Genomic DNA, 19,383 nt, shown 5'->3' with positions numbered 1-19,383 from the left:
GATGCACAACACTGCCTTACCGGCTCGTTTCGCCCTCTGTCAGCACAACACTGAAAACGGTGACCATGTCTGCGTCGTTACGGGGATTGTCACGCTGGTGAAGTAGTTTACTATGTTGTTTGACAACCCTGTGAGGTTTGCTTTTTGAAACGGGGGGGCACGATACCGGGAAAGGCGGGGCAGAGCCCTGGAATACGCAGCTCTTCCCTGTGCCGGTTCACTCGCAGCGGGGGATTTTTATTTTTTGGGGGGAAGCGGGTACAGGGGGTCGACGAAGGAGGCAACAACTGGGATTTGGAAACCTTTCTTTGCAACTCTTTCCCGACTTACCCTGCTGCTGGCGACACGAGCGGCGTTTTGTCAGTTATTCCTGACACTGTCGTCTGCCCGTAGCACTCCTTTTAGGACCATAAATTGAGGTTTGGGACGCATTTCTTTTTCTTTTGGTGGGGGGGTGGGGGGTGGATAATTTTTCCCCAACCGGGGTCGGACTATGGCGGACGACGACATTCTCTTTGAAGATGTGTACGAGCTCTGCGAGGTCATCGGCAAGTAAGTGTTGCTCTGCTGCTTTTTTTGTTGTTGTCATTTTGCAGTTTTTCTCGTTGGCTTTCCGATTGCCCCCCTCTGATGTTCCTGAAGATCTGGCACACGCGCTCCTGCACGCGCAGCCTGAAGCGTCCCCGTGCGCGCCCACAACAAGCGTGGCAATATTTGTGTAGGAACTAATGGCGCGTCCTTGGTCATCAGAAGTGAACGTAAACAGACCCTAATCCTACTTTTGCGCCCTATGTAGCACTATATCGTTCTACAGAGGCGCAAGCCTCCCCCGAAACAACTTATCACGGGAGATGTAATTGTCTCTTTATGATGCCACGAGCTCATAACACCAAGTTTTATCGCCCTTATTCCCAGATGAAGCTAAAGAGCCGTTGTGCCTGCGTGGGTTGTGTGTTACAGTTGCCCATACACGCACTACTTGGCTACGCGGCTGTGCTTTGACTTGGTGGCACTTGTCAACTTGCTGCAGAGATTAAAGGGCAGGGCACACACCATCCATGAGTCATGCTGTCCGCACATCTGGCGAGCGTTAGTGACCGAAGGTCTAATCCAGACTACTTGGGAGTAACATTCCCTGCACGGGTAAGCTGATAGCAGTGCATGCATTTTGGGAATGTTTTTGCACAGAGAAGCTGTATTTCTAATTACCCTTCTGAGGAATGGGATCCAATATTTAAGAGCCGTTATGCTCACACTATATTAATAAAAACTGCGAGGCTTTTGTTGCATCTTCTGGGACTGTTACAGTCGCAGTATAAATGAGCAGTAAGACCACTTTAAACTCTCAAGATAATATCTTCGTTGTTAAATGTGGCTGGAATTTCACAAAGTTTGGTGTAATTACTTTTGTGTAATCCTGTTTGGCTGTAACAAAGCTGGGTATATCATTAACCGTTATCCCTGTAATTATAATCTGTTGCAAACCAAGCAGAATGTATTGATGGTATCAGTGTGTGAAGGCAGGTGTGGCTGTGAATGTTTCCATGCTGCTGTTGAAATTACTAATAACCAGCTCTACCCACCAAATAGATGGTCCGGTTCTTTCTTTTCCTCCTCCAATCTAACAATCTGGATTCTGTAGTCCTTAACCTTCATGGTCTTTCAGTTTCGCTTGTCTTAATGGCTGCAGCACTTAAAAGCATGCCTGGGGCTTCCCAACTTGTCATTGCAGCGCTTCATAAAGGAACTGAGGATGGTAAGAGAAGAGAAGCGGCTGCTTTGTTTTGTTGAGTAGTGGGAATCTGAGGGGAAAAACTGTTTCTGCTCTGAATAACTGAGTGTGTCATCCAAACGTCTGGTGCTGAATGAAGCACTTCATTGGGCGCACAAACAGAAGCGCCGTGTGAATCAGTTGCTTGGCAGGCCCAGGCAGACGTAGTCAGTCAGTCATGGCAGGGCTGACTGGTTATGGGACTTCTGCTGTGTCACAGAGATGGTTGGCTGTGTGACGGGGTGATAAGACCTGCAGCGCATGCACTACATGTTTAGGCAAGCCTGAAAACACAGAGTGTGTTCTCTTTATCCCCATACAGTCACAAGCAATTTCTCCCTCACTCCCCCCCCCCTCCCCCCCCCGAAAAAAAAATCCTCCTGTCCTCATGTAAAAAATACAATCATTAAAAATCTTGAGCCAGGATCTGAGACAAGCGGCTTTGAGTCAGCCGCACATAGACACACTCGCCCCCAGTTTTGCAAAGCGCAGCCCTTCCTTAGTGTTTCGGACAGTCTGTGATTTACAGTTTGCATGAGGAGAGACAGCGGCCCTTTTATCAGCCGACCTGCTGTTCTCCGTGTGGAGGGCTGCTGCAGCCACAGCTTCTTTTTAAGTCTCCACTGAAGCACCAATTGCGGCTTGTCATCCTGAAAGAGACGGGCTTGACCGGAGGAAAACCCAACCAGATGACGACACCGCAGTCAGCAAAGGCATGACTTTTAAAAAGCCTGACACCCTGGATGCTCGTGTGTGTGTGTGTGTGTGTGTGTGTGTGTGTGTGTGTGTGTGTGTGTGTGTGTGTGTTTTCGGCAGGGTTAGACCCACATACAATTCAGAATAGCCTAAAAATAGGCTATTCTGAATTGTGCTCAGATAACACTGTGTGTGTCCCAGATCGTGTGCTTTGTTAGGTTTAGGGATGGTCTGGAAAACGTGCATTGTTTGAAGAAAATTTTGTACCACGCTTGTATTTCATTAAATTTTTTTTCTTAAGCATGCTGACCTCGGACAAAAGCCTGTCACCCACGCGTGCGTGAGTGCATTGTGTGTACATCTGTCTTGTTGCTGTCACATTGATCCCGCCTTCTGTGCTACTGCATTCTGAGGCATAAAAACAAAAGGATGGGGCAAAGGAGGGAGTAAATAGAGTTGTTTGGGGCTGGAAGACGAGAAGGAGCAGAGGAAATTTGGGTTGGAAGATGAGAAAAGAGAGGCTGCGTTGGAGATGGGATGAGCGAGGGAGCAGGCGAGGGCAGGGGCACAGTAGACGGAGGCAGTCCATTAGTTTGAGTCACACATTAAGAGACATCCTGTGCCTTCGGGCCGTGCTCTTTCCGAGTTCATCCTTGGAAGAAGTTGTCCGTGTGTGCCTGTGTTTCTCATGGCAGGGGGCATAACACAGCAGTGTGCATAAAACAATGGACTCCAAAGAAGAGGCTATTTACCATTGTTTTGTTTTTTTAAATCCTTGCAGCTCTAAACTGTACTGCAGTTAATGCTTGATGACAACAGAAACATGCTAATTTCAATGCATCCAGCCTATGATGTCATGCTGTAGCTGCACGGTGTGGTCTGCGCTGTATTAACAGCACCGATGCCACAGTCACAGGCCATTGAGAGTTTATGCAGCGAACCATAGGGTGTGTGTGCTCTGACATCTCCTCTGTTAATGAAGCCCGAAACAGGAGCTAATATTACCCAGCTGAATTGATCAATGGGCTTCCTGTCCTGAATATTTGGCCTTGCTGTGGATTCAACAGTGGATATTGTTCTAGAACATACATCACCATGGAGCCGATCCGCTCCACTGTGAATAAAACAAATTACCCTCCATTTGCATACCTCATAGCCTAGGAGGACACTCGGGGGTGCTGTACAAAGCCTGAATGTCATTATAACTCTCAGCCCAAGGAGGTGTGTGTTAAAGTTTGTGTGTGTTTGGTGCCTGTTGTCAATTCTTGCAGTCGTGTGGTCTTATGTGTCCTTTTTTTAAAAAGAGGTGACAGGGAGTTTTAGCCCTAAGGCCTGGCTCCATCTCCTGTGCATGTGTGCCATTCGCCTCATGGAGTGAAGTGCCACTGCTCTGTAACCCACAGGGAATGAAATACCTGCTAGTTCACTGTTTTACTGAAGACCTTTTCTGCTTCATGTGGAAGGAATTATGGTAATAACAAGGAGGTCTGGTAAGTCTCCCTTGTCCTTGCACTTTCCTCCAACTAACCAGATTACTTAATTACATATTTTAGAGGCTGTGTTTTGTGGATTTTTTCCCCCCACATTACCCGTGTTAATTAAGCATGTGCAATGCTGACCTAGATCAGGACAGACCCATTCCCTACAGGAGTTGAGTTGTTCGCGGCCTTCTGGTTGGTTTTATTAAGTGGTTACAATTGTGGCTAGCTTCTGCTAGCTAATGTTGAGAATGACCGGTGGGCAGTATTAGTGTGGATCAATGAATTGGCCAGAAGGGTATGACAAAGAAACAAACACAGTCATGGCACTGCAAGGCCCATGGGCTATGAGTCAGTAGGTCAAACGTTGCTTTGTTTACATTGTCAGAAAAATTGCATTTCAAAAGGCATCCTTCTAATAATGGGAATTAATGGCACTTGGGTTCACAGTTCAAAGATTATTCCCCCAAAGTAAAAAATAAAAAATAAAAAAAAATAAAAATTGCTTGTATTACTGTTGACATGCTTCCCAACACAACAGCTATTTGCTATGTGTCACTTCATTGAGTTTAAGTTATTGAGTGAGACATTAAGACCTGTGTTTGAAGCATATTAATAGAATAATTTGACAAAAACTGAGCTGCTGTGCAGTGCAGGCAATCCAAGGAGTTTACGGCCAAGCTTTCGCAGATGAAATTCTAGCGTTTAATTCTTTTAGCTGGCTTTAATTAGAAGGATTCAAGTTGCATAGTCCAGAGAGAAATGGGTGATGCCACAGTTGCTCCCCCCCCCCCCCCCCCCCCCCCCCCCACAGGGTGTTTGCTGTGACTGTTCTTTAGCACCTTTTCCATAAATCCATTTTAATTGGGAGACAACAAAAGGTAGAGAATAACATCAAATTACCAAAAAAGGTCATTTTGACAATTTTATAATGTGTCAACAGTAATGGTTGTGACTGAATTGGGACCATGGCCTTGTGGGAATACATTCATAGTGTTGTCTCCAGGGCCTATGCCTGCTGCACTGTTTGTGTGTATATGCAGGCAGCTTGTATTATGTGATCTTTGCCTCTCTGTCGGGTTTTGGAGGGAAATATCTGCTGAAAGGCTGGTTCCCGCATGCACAATTAAACATAGATGATTTAACAGAGATCTTGCTCTGAACCACTAAAACATTTATCTGTCTTCATCAAGCTGGGGAAAACACCCTTAGCAGATCCTAGCAGCTCTACATGTGCAGCCCTATGTAAATAAAACTACATTTGCTATCTTGTTGAAACCACCCTCACAAGAACAAGGTTTCTTGATGTCACACAATGGCTGCCTCCTGGAGAATGCCTAGTTTGTGGTCACAGGTATGGCTTTCACACTGAGATGTAGAATTTCTTCGAGTGGTATTCCTCTGTTTGAGAGTAGGGCTGCCACGATTAGTCGACTAGTCACGATTACGTCGACTATCAAAATCGTCGATGACTAATTTAATAGTCGACGCGTCGTTTGAAGCTTTGTAAGATCCCAAAAGACGCAGGAATAAGTAGTAGGATTTAAGAGTGTAATAACGGACTGAAACAGAAGATGGCAGCACTGCATGTACAAGGATGCCAGCTGCCGTTAAACCCCGAAGAAGAAGAAGCTGTGTCCCAGAATTCATAGCGCAGCCCAGCTCAGTTTCCAACAATGGCGGCAGCTAGTTAGTTTTAATATTACTCTTATTATTCTTTCTGGGTCACAAAATAAACGTTTAACATATTTTCAGGCGAGAATGTAGCTGTGTAAACCTCAAATATCTGCTCAGTTTATCAGGACACCACATATTTTAAAAAGCGCTCTGACGTTTTCAGAGACGTCTGTTACCCACTAGCTCGATAGCGAGCCGGGGGCTAGGCTCACTAGAGCCGTGAGAACACCGGACTCCTGGCAAATCGTTTTCAAACCCACCGCTGTCTTTCGCTACTCAGGTTAAACATGATATATAAGTCACTTAGATAACTTAACAATGTTATTGTTTGGCTTTTTTTTAGTATTTTATTTGTTCCTGAGTAAATCGGTTTGGCTGAGATTAAAGTTATAGTTTTTACACAGCTAAATAAACATCAAGCAGACAGCTGATTATCAGAAGTGTGAGATGCTCCAGAATTTACTCCGGTGTCCTGTTATATTTTAGATAGCAAGGAGTTTATTAAACTTCACCGAAACAATCTGCAAATTTCATTAAAATTTAATAAACTATCATCTTGTCTTTATTTTTAGTTAGCACAGACCTTAAACACTTAAAGCTGTAAGCTAATGACAGTTATATTAGACCAGATGCTGCTGGTGCAATAAGCTGTACGTTTTACGTCCAATGGATGATGATCTGATTAGTCGACTAATCGCAAAAATAATCGGTGACTAGTCGACTATCCAAATAATCGTTTGTGGCAGCCCTATTTGAGAGTAAAGGAAACACTGATGGGGGGTGAACAACATTTGATGAATATTTGAAATGCCCTCAGCCTAATGACCTGAATCTTAAGACACCAAGTACCACCAATAGCTGCCCACTTTAAAGTGGATTGGATAGATTCTTATCTGTTGCCCCACTCTGAAAAGATAAATGGATCTTGCATATTTCAGTGTTGCATTCCAGGCTTGTGTTTCTAAAAAATAAATAAATAAAAATGCTTTTTTAGGGTAGACACAACCTATTCTCTACTAAACACTCAGTCTGACAGGCATGGATGGAGTCACAGGTTCATTTTAGGTTAAATACAGATGTTTTTTCACATCACTGGGGTGTCATGTATGCATAGCAGTACTTTAGTGCAGCATAAATGAAGCTGTTTTCTAGGGACCTCTTTGTACTTCTTGTTTCCAGATGTTTGCATAGTGGGAAGGGAAAAAACGTGCCACCTGACCTTTTTACTAATAGAGCAATCAGTCATGTTCTTGAGATGACACGAAAGAGAGGCCTGTTTTTATGTGGTCACTTTCACTGTTGTCAGATTGCAGGAGTATTTCACTTTCCTTAGCAGTTGCTTTTAGGACTAAAACATTCATACAGGCTCATCCTCCTGCCGTGCCTTGAAATTTGGATTGAAGATCTCAAATGTTTCTATAACTCTTGGCTCCTGGCTCGCTTTACAAGTGACATGGTAGCATGTTCTGCCTGGAAATGGTCTAAAATGGGAATTTAAACTTGCTGTCAACAGTTATTTAATTTGCTTGGCTTCAAAACATTGGATAATTTCCTTAGTAGAAAGACGTGTGTTTATCATCACAGACACTGGTATTCAAGAAGGAGGATGATCATTTTCAGTGCAGTAAGTGCCTAGATTTTGCACACATTTCTAAGGTAAACTCCTTTTCTTGGTTTCCATATTTCCTAGTTTGTGTCTTTTCTTCATTCTGGAAGGATCAGCTGTCTTAGGGTGTATCACTATAACCCCAATACCAAAAAACCTGGGACATTGTGCGTTCTGTTTTTAATTTACATTTTGAAAAATGTAATATAGAAAACATCAAATGTTTGAACCGATAAAAATGTACAATTCGAAATTGATGGCAGCAACATGTCTCAAAGTTGTGAACGGTTTTACACTTTGCCTCGGTTCCAGTCTTTTGTTACTCCTGTCCCAACTTTTGAGATGTTGCTGTCATCAGATTCAAAGCAAACTAATATTTATCATGTAATAGTAAATATTGGATTTGTTGTTTTCTGTGTTCTATTGTGAATAACATAAGGGTTTTGAGATTTGCAGTTCTGTTTTTATTTACATTTTAAACGCTGTCCATTTATTGGACTTGGGGTTGTATATTCATAGGCTGTGTTCACACTCGTAAAAGAACGCGTTGAAGAGCCTGTTTAAGTGCCAAAACATGCTGGTTTGAAAGAAGTATAGTCGGAGCCACCAAGTCAATAACCATTCACATAACAGACACTTTTACCTCCCGTGGGGAAAAATGAACTGTTCTTACTGCAGTCAGCCAGCTTTTTCTCACAAAGAAGAAGTAGACCTTAATCTACCAGCCTCCAGTGATATAAAAATAATTTTACCTGGCAGAACACAGAAGTTGTTCATTTGCTGGTGCCTTGATTGGACAGTTATTTTGTGGTATTTTATAATGGGTGATTTTTGACCCCAAACGAATGCAATAAAATCTAAAAGTCCCACAAAGCAAACAAGCAACCCCCATTTTCTGATGGGTGAAAATGTCAACTTTTGGTTGTAGTCTGATGCTGAAAACAGCAATTTTTTAACATGCTTCCAGAAGCCAATAAACTGTCAAGTTAGAGCTCTTATTCATTGATGGGCAACGTTATCTCTCTCGCAAAAGAACTTTGAAAACAAGTTTGAGGCACAGAGGTACTTGCATAAACCTTTACTAAGAAAAGATGCACGTATCAGTATAAATGATATAATCCAATTCTGTATCCTATTTGAAAATAATGATACAATTTAAAGCATTGAGCAGTATTGGCCTAGAACTCCGTAGGAAATTGCTGGTAGCAAATTGTTTGACTTTTGGAGTGATGAGGATTGTTTTTACATATTGTGAAAGGGTTTAATTTTCTTGGTAAGCATGCTGACCTAATCAGCTCCAGTCTGGTAGGAGTATCCACAGAAAATCAAACAGTTAAGTCACAATTAAAGACAGTGTAGAAAACACTGGTCACTGTTTTTTAGCTTGATGGGACGCCTGTACCTCACAGACATATTGCACAGAAAATAGTTGCATTGAATAGAATAGCTTTTTATTTATTTTGCCACTTTGCAAAAAATTAATTTGTAAAGTGCACGGCAATTTCTGTTAGATGTTTAGACTCTTACGTCAGGAAAACCGTTTTAGCATCAGCACCATAATATTCCATGCTCTCTCTCTGGACATGGGCATAAACCTCATGACCAGATTTGAAGAATTCACAAATAATAATAATGATCTGACTTTCAATGAATATTTAACAGTAAATTAAAAAAAAAACCCCTGCTATACTAGCAGGAAGTTGTTGTAAAGCGATTTATGTTTAGTTGAGAGAGGGCCCTCAGTGTTCAACCAGCTGTCTTGTCCCTCATACCTGCCCTGAGTCCCAGATGAAGGGCACTGAAGCATGGCAGGCAGTGCACACAGTCACATAAGACGTACCCACCAGTTAACATGTGCACTGTTTTGTATGTGTGAGCACATGTGCCTCCAAGTCAGGAGTTTGCGGTCACAGCAGGTTTCTGTTGGCTAACAAGGCTAAAGTGGCTTCATTAATGCATTATTAATGCAATATCATTCAGCTGACCCGCATGTCCGAATACCCTCCCACAGAGCTTTCATGTGTGTATAATTAGGTTTAACAGCAGGTTATAACACACAAAGGTTCATTTACAGAGGTGATGACATTCTTTGGAGTTACCAAAAGCTGCTGATGCAGTAAGTGATATTTCAGAGCTTTACCTTCACATCCTTTCTTTTGTTTCGGGTTTATTTTCACTGCCCTCGTATCAGTGTGGGGACCTCCTCAGTCTAAACCAGTTTCCATACCGTATGCCAAAGCACACACTGTCACCCGAGTTACAGCTGAGCCTGAAGGAAAAGAAAACACCCACCTTGTAACACACAGGGAAAAGGCATTTCTGCTGTTTTTGTAGGAGTAGCAGAAAACGGTGTTCATTCTTTGAACCAGCACAGACTATCAGAAGCCACTGGCTCAAAAATGTGTTTACTGGTTTCTTGCAGCAGCCAAATGAGAGCTGTGCCTAAATCAGAAAAACTGCTGGGCTTAATGTCTGACATGTGCTCTCAGTGACAGTTGGTCCTGTTTGTTCAGTGGAGGAGGAAGGAGGGAAAAAAATGTAGGAAGAGAGAGGTTAGACTTACACACTCGAAGCGGGAACCCTCCTGTGCTAAAGATGGTTTGCAGATGTTGAGAGACTTTGCAGTGATTTCATCTGTGTTCACTTTCATCTCTTTCATATATGACACAAAAACACAAAATCTACCTGTTGCATAATTCAGGCTAAGATGTAGTGTCTTGCCACACAAAGAAAAATTGCACAAGCTGAGGACAGTTACAGAGGTCACAAATAACAGGTCTGCATTATGTGTTTACTTTCTGGGAGACATAACAAGAATCACAAGAACCTGGAATGTGTGCTGTGTCTGTGATATAATGAGAGCTGAGAGGTAGAGCTGTGCTGGTCACGATGTAAAGCTGTGCTGCTGCTGTGTTTAAGTACCTCATAGTGTCTTAGCATGCATATTAAAGGAGCTCAGAGTCATGTGATGTGCTCAAATATCGTGGTTCTGGTTAGGATTATAGCAAAACTAACCAAACTATTTTTGTCAAGGTTCAAGCATTAGGGGGATTACTTAAGGGGACAGTGTAGGGTGGTGGTGGGGGAGGGGGGGGCTGCTTGGGAGAGATGATTGTGTAAAGGTTTTGGATTGTATTGGAGAGAATAGTAGATGCTAACATTTCCTGTGGAACTGAAGTGTATTTGTGGCAGGGGCTTCTTGTGCAAAGGCATATTGATGCTTTATTAAATAAATTCATGAACGATATGTGTACATCATGACAATAACAGAGTAATAATCAGCAACTCCCTCTCCACTCAGTTCATTATTCTGTTGATGGATTCCAACACTGTCGTCTCATATTGTGAGAAGGACTGCAGACCTTGTGTTGCTCTGTAGCCTCAGTAAGCCAGTCCGTGCTCACTGCAGATTCTGCTTGGAGTGGTCTGTTTATTTCACAGTGGACTTGTAGAGAAGAACAAAACCTACACTCTATCTGCAGTCCACAGTTGGAGAGCTTTGTCCAAACATGGCTCAAAAGACTCTAGAGAGTAGCTGACATCAATGACCACTCAAAATAACATTGTAGATGAGCTAAATAAAACTTTGACAGTATTGCTGATAGATTAAAAAGTAAGATTTTTGTTTAAACCTCTTTATTTGTATCATCCACTAATATACTTCCAACTGTTTTATCAGCATTAAACAAAAATACAGACATGCTGAAAGACTAAGAAGGCTGCGGACATTTGGCCCTTTAGCACACATACTGTAATTTTACACTCTGTGTGATATCAGAATTTAACACCATCTTTAGATAAGTGGTCGTATGAATTTGCACTGAAAAAGAACTGGACCTAGGGTGGATCCCCGAGGCTTGCCAGGCTCAGTTGCAGCAAACTGCTGAAAACTTTGTCAAGTGCACAGCAATTTCTGTTAGATGGATAGAAGTCAAACTGTTTCCTGCCTTAAGGCTTTCTCTTCTTAGTGGCAGGCCCGTGGTTGATGGAGATGGACATGAAAGCCTGCTGATATACTGCTGTTATACATGAGGTTTCCCCCCCTGCTGTATTAAGCTAATGCTCTATAAGTGTTTCTATAGAGCTACATGACTAGAAACAAGAATTACTCATTAACTTTACAGTTAAATATCAGCCCACTTTGCTCCTTATGTGCTTTCTGTCTCTCAGATCCTTCTGTTCTTCACACTGTCTCTCTGATGGCTGTGTGCAAAATGCAGGTTTATTTAATTAACCTCTATTTAGCGAGGCAGGTCTATTAAGAAGAAATTTATACTTTCAAGTCAGGTGGAGGTGGAAAACATTTGCATTTCTCTTCTTCAGTGAGCTGGTGCTGTGTTGATTCATTTAAATGTACTGTGTGTCTCAACACTTAACAGGATAGAAGTGGTGATTCATGTATCTGTCGTAAAGTGAAACAGAAAAAGCTGTTGCTAAATGGCTGAATTGTAAACAAAGAATTACAGGGCTGCACCTTAGTGTAGGAATGACCTTTGGCAACTGATAATTCATTCTTTGTTGGATCACTGTTGATCAAACAAACTCAGATCCACCTTTTATATGTGTTTGAGTTTCATTTAAGATGAATGTCCCAGGCGAGCATATATTGACATAAATTCAGTATTTTGACAAGGGTTGAGACAAAGTTTATCATTTAAATGTGTTTTCTTAATAAGCAGGAGAGTGGCCATGAATTTCTTTTTAAATCATTTGAATAGTCAATGTTTTAAAAAAACAACAACAAACAAACAAAAAAAAAAACTGGGAGAGTTTTTACCTTCACAGGTGGGATGTAACACTTCCACCAGAAGGTGGTGATTAGTGTACCTACAAAGCCCCAATCAACAATAAGAAAAGAAAGTGAATTTGCTCTCACTACCAGGCCTCGGGAAAACTCACGTACGCACAGGAAAAACATGGAAGACCAAATACTGCTGCAAAAGTTTAGAAATTCATTCAGAAAATTACTCAACGTTCAAAGCACCTGGTAAAGCTAGCTCATTGCAGGTCTGCCACTATTATGTGTAGTCAGATCCTGGAGTCTGTTAGTCTGACACTTAATTCTTTACAAACCTATAAAGACTTCTAGGCTCTAACAAGTTACTACTACATTAAAACTGTTAATTGGACAAACACACACAGAGCTACCTTGCTTTGCTGCCCTGGGGGATGAGTATGAATTTGTGTCTAAGATCTACATAGCCGTTAGTTAAAACATTAGCATTTACCATTCAGATCAACCGATTTTCACTTCATATTTGATTTTGTGATGGGCCTTGTCACATGAAGCTGGTTGTGTTTACTTTAGTGCATCCAGTTGTTCCAGCATCTGGCTTAAATGCCAATTTAATTTGTTTACACTGTAGCCGATTCATACCTGACTACACACGCGCACGCGCACACACACACACACACGTCTGTATAGCTACAAGCTGTGTTTGTGTTGTATGTGCGGCATGTTCACATGCCTGTGCTCTGTGGCTGCATGTGCAGTCTGATACGTTCTGATGGTGGCCCCAGTGTAAATGAGAATAGATGAGCTCCATTTATTTCATTCAATTAGTCTGTGTTGTTTCTGTGTTTAACATGCTTTTGTCTGAATGGTAATAACGGGCACCTGAGAGAGGAAGTGCTTGTGTGGTTGGAAGAATGAGAAACCCTGATCACACTCTTGCCACCCTGCCACCCAAACAATGGTGGATATTGATTAGATGAACATTGAAGATGAAAGTTGACTTGAAATGCACAGACAAAAAGGAGGCAGGATACTTTGCCAGAACTGCTTGTCAGACGGTACCTTTAAAACCACCCTGCTCTCACATATATTTCCATATCAGATCGGAGGAGAATTGGGGGTCTATTCAACCACACATCCACGCCGGCCTCATATTGTGTTAACCAGATATGAAGAGTAGACTGCTTAAAACCAAAGAACATAAATATTCAAGAACTCCTGCTCTTTGGACTTTTGTTCTATTTCTACTTCATAGAGGAAGTTTATAATGGCTGGGTTCTGTTTAACCACATCCCCAAAACGTGCATTTTATAGGGTAAATTGTTTTCTTCTACAAAATGTCATTATGTTTTTAACAGAAAGGGTCAATACACTTGATAGTATCAAGGATGTTATGGATGTATGGATGAATGTCATTCTGCATTAGGGATGTGTTACTTTGATTTCACATATTAAAACAAATACAACTTTTTATAAATACATAAGTTTCTGTTTTGATTTCTCTGTTCTTCTAATGGTTGTTTTATTTATCATTTGACAAAAGGTGCCATCAAAGAAACTATGTATAAATCTATAATGATTACCTCCTCGCCATGCTGTTGAGTACGGCTTTCGTGAATCACCTTGAATTCCAATACTTGGAAGCGCCTTTTATATATGCACGTTCATAAACACTAATTTTCCCACTGGACATCACCCTGTACCCGTTGACCTGTTGTAGCCCATGGCTGTGGTGTAGTTTAAATTTAAGTTTAAATATTTATAATGGTGGAAGATGAGATGCAGTTTATGGTACACGTGGTTGTCAGGCACAGGTAATGAATATTACATCTTTAGATTTCAGCGTGTGTCTGTTTTATTCAGCTGGCTGTATATTGGGAAGATGTTTAGCAGTCAGCCGCTGAATGTGGCTGCACCCACAGAAATCGGAAGAAAATGAAAAGAAACAAGATGGATGAGAAAGAGATGAAGGTAAAGTGATAATGTGGAGGTTAGGAGGCTTTTAATATTTGGAGGAGCAGCAATGTGGAGGGTCTTAACGGGCTGCAGCCACATTTAGCATGGGGTGTTATGGCTGTGTTGACATATTGTCTGACAGATGGGTGACACATGCTCAGTGTCCCAGCCCCATTGTAACTACAAGGGGGACTTGGTATCAGAGGCACAGAGCAAGACTTGCTGAAGGGAGCCTGGTGGAAAACCACATTGTCTTACTTCAAGCTGCCACAATCTCACAGTACAGTGCACAATTAGCACCTTAGTTACCCCTTTATCTGGCTTCCTGTTCAGTGTCTCTGCTCTCAGGTAAAATGCCACTTCAAAATCAGTAAATCCTCAAAAGCCAACAAGTGTGCACTGGCAGCATGTTTCCTGTTTTCTGTCTTTGTGCTTTATACGTAAAAATCGCTGAACCACAAAATAATACTACTCTGGAAAGTCCAAACTCTGGTGTCATATTTGCATCAGTCTCGTCTGTCTCCTTTCAAGATGGTCAGCCTCGAGTTTGAGTAGTAGGTGGCATGATTCGGCTGTCCCACTCAGGATGATAAATGGATTATCAGGAAGCTCTATTCTCTTCCTACCTAAAAGCCACGTGATGTGTACTGAACCACACGTACACCAGCACTCCACGCACCGTGGGCTCTCTGACTCTTTTGTGTCACTCCCACTGCTGCCCTTGTGTGGTGTCTCAGCTCTTATTTGTTCCCTTTTTCTCTGTCTGTCAGTAGCTTAAATGGAGCTGTCATTACTCATCCCTTCCATACAAGTGCTCATATAACTCCTTGGAAAGGTGGAAAAGAACGGCACCACTGTCATTTTTTTTGGCCTTCTCTGCCCTACCATCTGGAGCATGATGGGTATGCCCTGTGAGCGGGTGCGGTGAGGAAAAATGCTCCAAAATATCTCTCATCTAAATCTGTCAGCTAAAGGCGCACATGCACAGCAGCATGAATGTGACAAACACTCAGTGACCGTGTTCACCTTCTCCAGGACTAGTGTGCTCTTCATTGTGAGGAGCCTGTAGTGTTAAATCACTGCTTATTTGTTTATTTTGTCCATCCATTATGGATGCGTTTGTGCTTCGTGGATGCATGCGATCGTGGCTAATGAGTTGGCAGTTCGTCTTGTAATCGGTAGGTTGCCGGTTCGAGCCCCGGCTTGGACAGTCTCGGTCATTGTGTGCTTGGGTAAGACACTTCACCCGTTGCCTACTGGTGGTGGTCAGAGGGCCCGGTGGCGCCAGTGTCTGGCAGCCTCTCCTCTGTCAGTGCACCCCAGGGTCGCTGTGGCTACAATGTAGCTTGCCATCACCAGAGTGTGAATGGGTGGATGACTGGATGTGTGGTGGGGTCCTCGCTTTGGGGTCCTCAGGGACTAGTAAAGCTATACAAATACAGTCCATTTACCATTACAGAGGAAATGGACTGCTAGAGATTCTCATTCACACACATTCTCAAATATTTGCCCTCTCTTCCGGCCTCTGACTATACCTCCTAGTTGTTTGCTGCTGGGGCTGGTTGAGCGGGAGTGATGAGAAACTCAGTTGAGATCAGGTGAACTCTGGAAGAATGAGTCATTGATGGGAGGAGGAGTGGGGAGGAGGATGCCTGCGTGAGGCATGATTACACCAGCTTGTTCTCTGGTCGAGGACAGCAGTGTTGCAGCTGCCTTTAAATCACCTGCTGAGATGAGAGAGGGAGTGTTAGCTAGTGTTATCATCATGGATTTTAAGGAATACTGCCATTATAACTATAAGATTAAGATTATGAAACAATACAGTTGCTATAATATAAATCTAATCAGTGGTGTAAAGTTTAATTGGGCCATACCTTGGCACCATGGGACAGGGTGAGCATGCAAACGCTGCTCAGCCAGAGTTCAAACCAAGAAACTTCTTGCTCTAATACTTCTTTCTAGTCCACAGAGTTCGTGTGAAGGATGCATATGCATGTTTTTTTTTGTTTTGTTTCCCCCCCCCCCCATTTATTTAACGGGTTACACTGAAGTAGTGGGTAGTAATTGAAAGGCAGGAGGGTGCAACCGGAAAGCTGAAGCCCCTTTTCCATTAGTACCTACTCGGATCAACTCGTCTTGGTTTGCCAAGGTTTTCAGAGTTTTCCATTAGGTCATAGTGCCTTGTACCAGATACAGTCTTAGTACCTGCTTGCCCGGGGTTCCGAGCAATCTGAGTAGGTACTCATATGTGACAGCATCAGACTGCATGCCACCGATTGGCTGGTCAGTAGCATCACTCAGTAAGTCATGAGAACGTCTCATTTATGAATTAGGAATTTTTTTTTTTTAATTACGCCTTTTTTTTTTTTTTAAACCCGGCAACGTGGGAACTGGCTAAAAAAAACCCCAATGCTGTATTCCCTGAGTCTGACAAAAAGCCACAGACCGAGCAGCTGGAGCAATCATGCTTCGACGTCCACCTTTTCTGTAGTGTTCGTGTCGCATATTAATTACATCATGGGATGTTCGGACGTGTTCCTATGATGACAACCATGGACGTCAGGTTGTACCGGAGGAAAACCATTCGATCTATGTCGTGGCGAGGCGATCCGAGTAGGTTATAATGGAAAAGGGGCTTTAATGACCAAATCCACCTATTTCTATTTGTGTTTATGGGCCCCAAACCTTCTTAAAAGGAAGCTTTTTTTTTTTTTTTTTTCAAACATAAGGACATCAGTCCATAAAAAAATATGCCATGTTTAAACAGACAGAAGCTTCTTCATTCACACCTCTGGCAGAGCAGTTCATCTGCCAATAAGGTAGTTGGTAGGTCAATCCCTGGCTGCTCCAGCCAAAGTGTCCTTGGGCAAGATACTGAACCCTGAGTTGCTCCTGATGCGTTCATCAGTGTGAATGTGTGGAGCACATAGACAGAAGTGCTTGTATGAATGTAAATGGTCTGATTCTTATATAGCGCTTTTTTTACTCTCCCAGAGCACTCAAAGCGTTCTATACAACATGCCACATTCACCCAATCACACCCATTTACACAAGCACTTTCTTCTAAGCTAAGCTTCAGTGCTTCCTACCTAACATTCATACTCTGATGCATGCATCGAAGATCAACTTGGGGTTAGTATCTTGCCCAAGGATACTTGGCATGCAGACTAGTGCTCGAGTAGAGTAGAACAGTGCTATATAACAACCAGGCCATCTACCATTTACCACATACAGCTGTCCAGCACTGGATTAAGGGAGTTTGTGTCCAATTGTGTGTCACATCCACATTAGCTGCCAGCTGTGCAGATGTGAGAAGGGACCCAAGATTTCGACCCCCTTCAGTGCTTCTTTCTTCCTCGACAACAACAGTTTTAGCAAACTTTAATGTGAACAGCTGAACACTACAGTACAAAAAACTTCCAGGAAACAGCAGGCCAAGCTAAGCACTAATACTGGCTCTTGCTGTGCTTAGTGCAACTTTACAGAGGGAACTGACTGCTGTGTTTTAGTCAAAACAAGAAACAAAAACCACAAAAAGCTGAAATGCTGCTGTTGAATGAAGTCTTCAGATCCATTTCCCAGCGCCAACGTGTTCTCAGTTTTGCATCTCTGGTCTGAAACTACCCATAGAAAAACTGAGCCTGCAATTCAGAAATTGTTTTATTTTCCTTCCACCAAGTGGATGCAGCTGGAACTGCTATTTATAGACAATGTGCAATGAATGACTGCACACATGTGGTAGGCTGCTTCATTTTGTTGCCTCTTCCCAACATGTGCAACAACAGAAAAAGTGATGGGTTTAGCTATACTGGGAGAGTGCCTGCTCATAGACTGTGTAACCCAGGAGCTAACATTTCCAGATGTTCCCTGCAGACGTCACATGCAGGCAGTTGGAGAATTACTGTGATGAAGGGGAGGACAGAGCTAAGGATACACTCAGCTTTCTGAGAACCGCTCATCTAAGCATGAGTGAGTGACTGAAGTGATTTGTCATGGGAAATGGCAGAAAAAACTAAAATGCAAATATCTCCAGCTGTCTTTGTGAGAAGCAGTTTAAGATTTGGACCATTAAATTATGGAACTATATAAAAGTTCGTGCTCACACTGGTGCTGCCAATATATAATCTGGTATTACCTGTGTTGGTAAGCTAATATTAACTACTTGCAAATTTAAATTAGCCACAATGGGCACTGCTCCCCCCCCCCCCCCCATGGATTTCCTGAAAAGCTCTGAACTCACCTCTGCCACAGCATCTGACCAAGCGGTGCTCCTGGCTTGTTGTGCGAGTGTGTTCCTGGCACATGCTCAGCTGGTGTCAGGTAAACATACTGAGGACTGGCATTTGAACTGAGAGGAGCACATGCTGTTTAAACACTTTGCTTCTTCACAAGCCCTCTGTTTGGTAAACAAACATCGCACATTCCTGAGTCCGCTGTCACACACATGCATACACATATATACATACACACACACACACACACACATACGCACATTCTCACTTACATGCTCACAAACTCCATATGGTTGGCCAGACAGTAAGGCAGGGTTTTTGCTCATCTCTCAGTAGCGCCTTTTCTGCCATATGTGTGTGTGTGTGTGTTTGCTAAAGCACTGGAGGAGGAAGAAGTGTGTGCTTGTGCAGGCTGATGTCTGTGGCTTGGGTTTGTCCCCAGTCATGCCCACTGTGTGATAGTGTTTATACACATTGAGCCAATATATGTAATTGTATCTAAATAGCACTCAGCTATATTTTCATTTCTGCATAAAACAGTTGACGCCTTAGGCCCTAAACTTACAGGAAGGCCCACGCTTCTGTGTAGACTGTGACCTTCAAGGTTCTGTGAAATTATGCACATTGAAATACTGTTGAGAAAAACGTTCTCACATCCTCACATTTGCACATTCATACAGTTTCACTGCATGACATTACTTAACACAAATTAAGAAAAGACCTGCAGGGGGGGCATTCACAGTTTTTTATCTCTTTTCTGTCTTTCTGGTTTTCCCTTTCTCATCCCACTGTTCTTTTAAAAAAAAAAAAAAAAAAAAAAAAAAAAAAGCAATAGGAAATGATGCAATGATGATGTAGATGCTGAAATTAAAGGAAGGTCTTCTGCTGCTGATGTCCGTGTAGCCAGAGATAAAAGTGGGGTTGTCTTTAAATGCTGCAGTAACTCAGTGAGTACAGGAATAATAACCAAGCGGCTTGGATGGCAAGGAGTTGATGAGGAAATCAGTGATTCATGTATCACAAACTGCACAAATATCCTACGTCTCCGAGATTTGTTGTCATGTTTGCTGCAGACAGTAGCAGTCTTCACTTCACCTGGCACTTTCAGGTAACCTGCAACCTGCCATCCTGTCCCACCTGTCAAAACTCCTTAAGTGTCTGGGATTGGCCTGTGGCAGATGAGCTGACATCTATCTGTCACAGTCTCCCTCACACTAACACACTGGAGATAT

General features: G+C 42.6%; 1 protein-coding gene across 16 annotated transcripts in view; it reads left to right on the top strand.

Moving 5' to 3' along the window:
* The first annotated feature begins 252 nt into the window (after positions 1 to 252).
* Positions 253 to 19,383, top strand: part of caska (calcium/calmodulin-dependent serine protein kinase a) — a 161,879-nt gene continuing 142,748 nt past the window's right edge. For all 16 annotated transcript variants that reach the window (XM_086267440.1, XM_086267438.1, XM_086267431.1 and 13 more), the window contains exon 1: positions 253 to 552. In XM_086267440.1, the coding sequence (XP_086123566.1) occupies positions 494 to 552 (59 nt within the window). In that variant the 5' untranslated portion in view covers positions 253 to 493. The remainder of the gene's footprint in view (positions 553 to 19,383) is intronic.

Source organism: Aulonocara sp. 'chitande type north' Nkhata Bay, linkage group LG16 (genome assembly GCF_057382095.1).
Source record: "Aulonocara sp. 'chitande type north' Nkhata Bay isolate Kocher_YH1m ecotype deep benthic linkage group LG16, A_spYH_male_GT1.1, whole genome shotgun sequence".
In the NCBI taxonomy this organism is placed as follows: domain Eukaryota; kingdom Metazoa; phylum Chordata; class Actinopteri; order Cichliformes; family Cichlidae; genus Aulonocara; species Aulonocara sp. 'chitande type north' Nkhata Bay.
The sequence above is the reverse complement of the archived record's forward strand: the minus strand, read 5'-3'. Positions and strand labels throughout refer to the sequence as shown.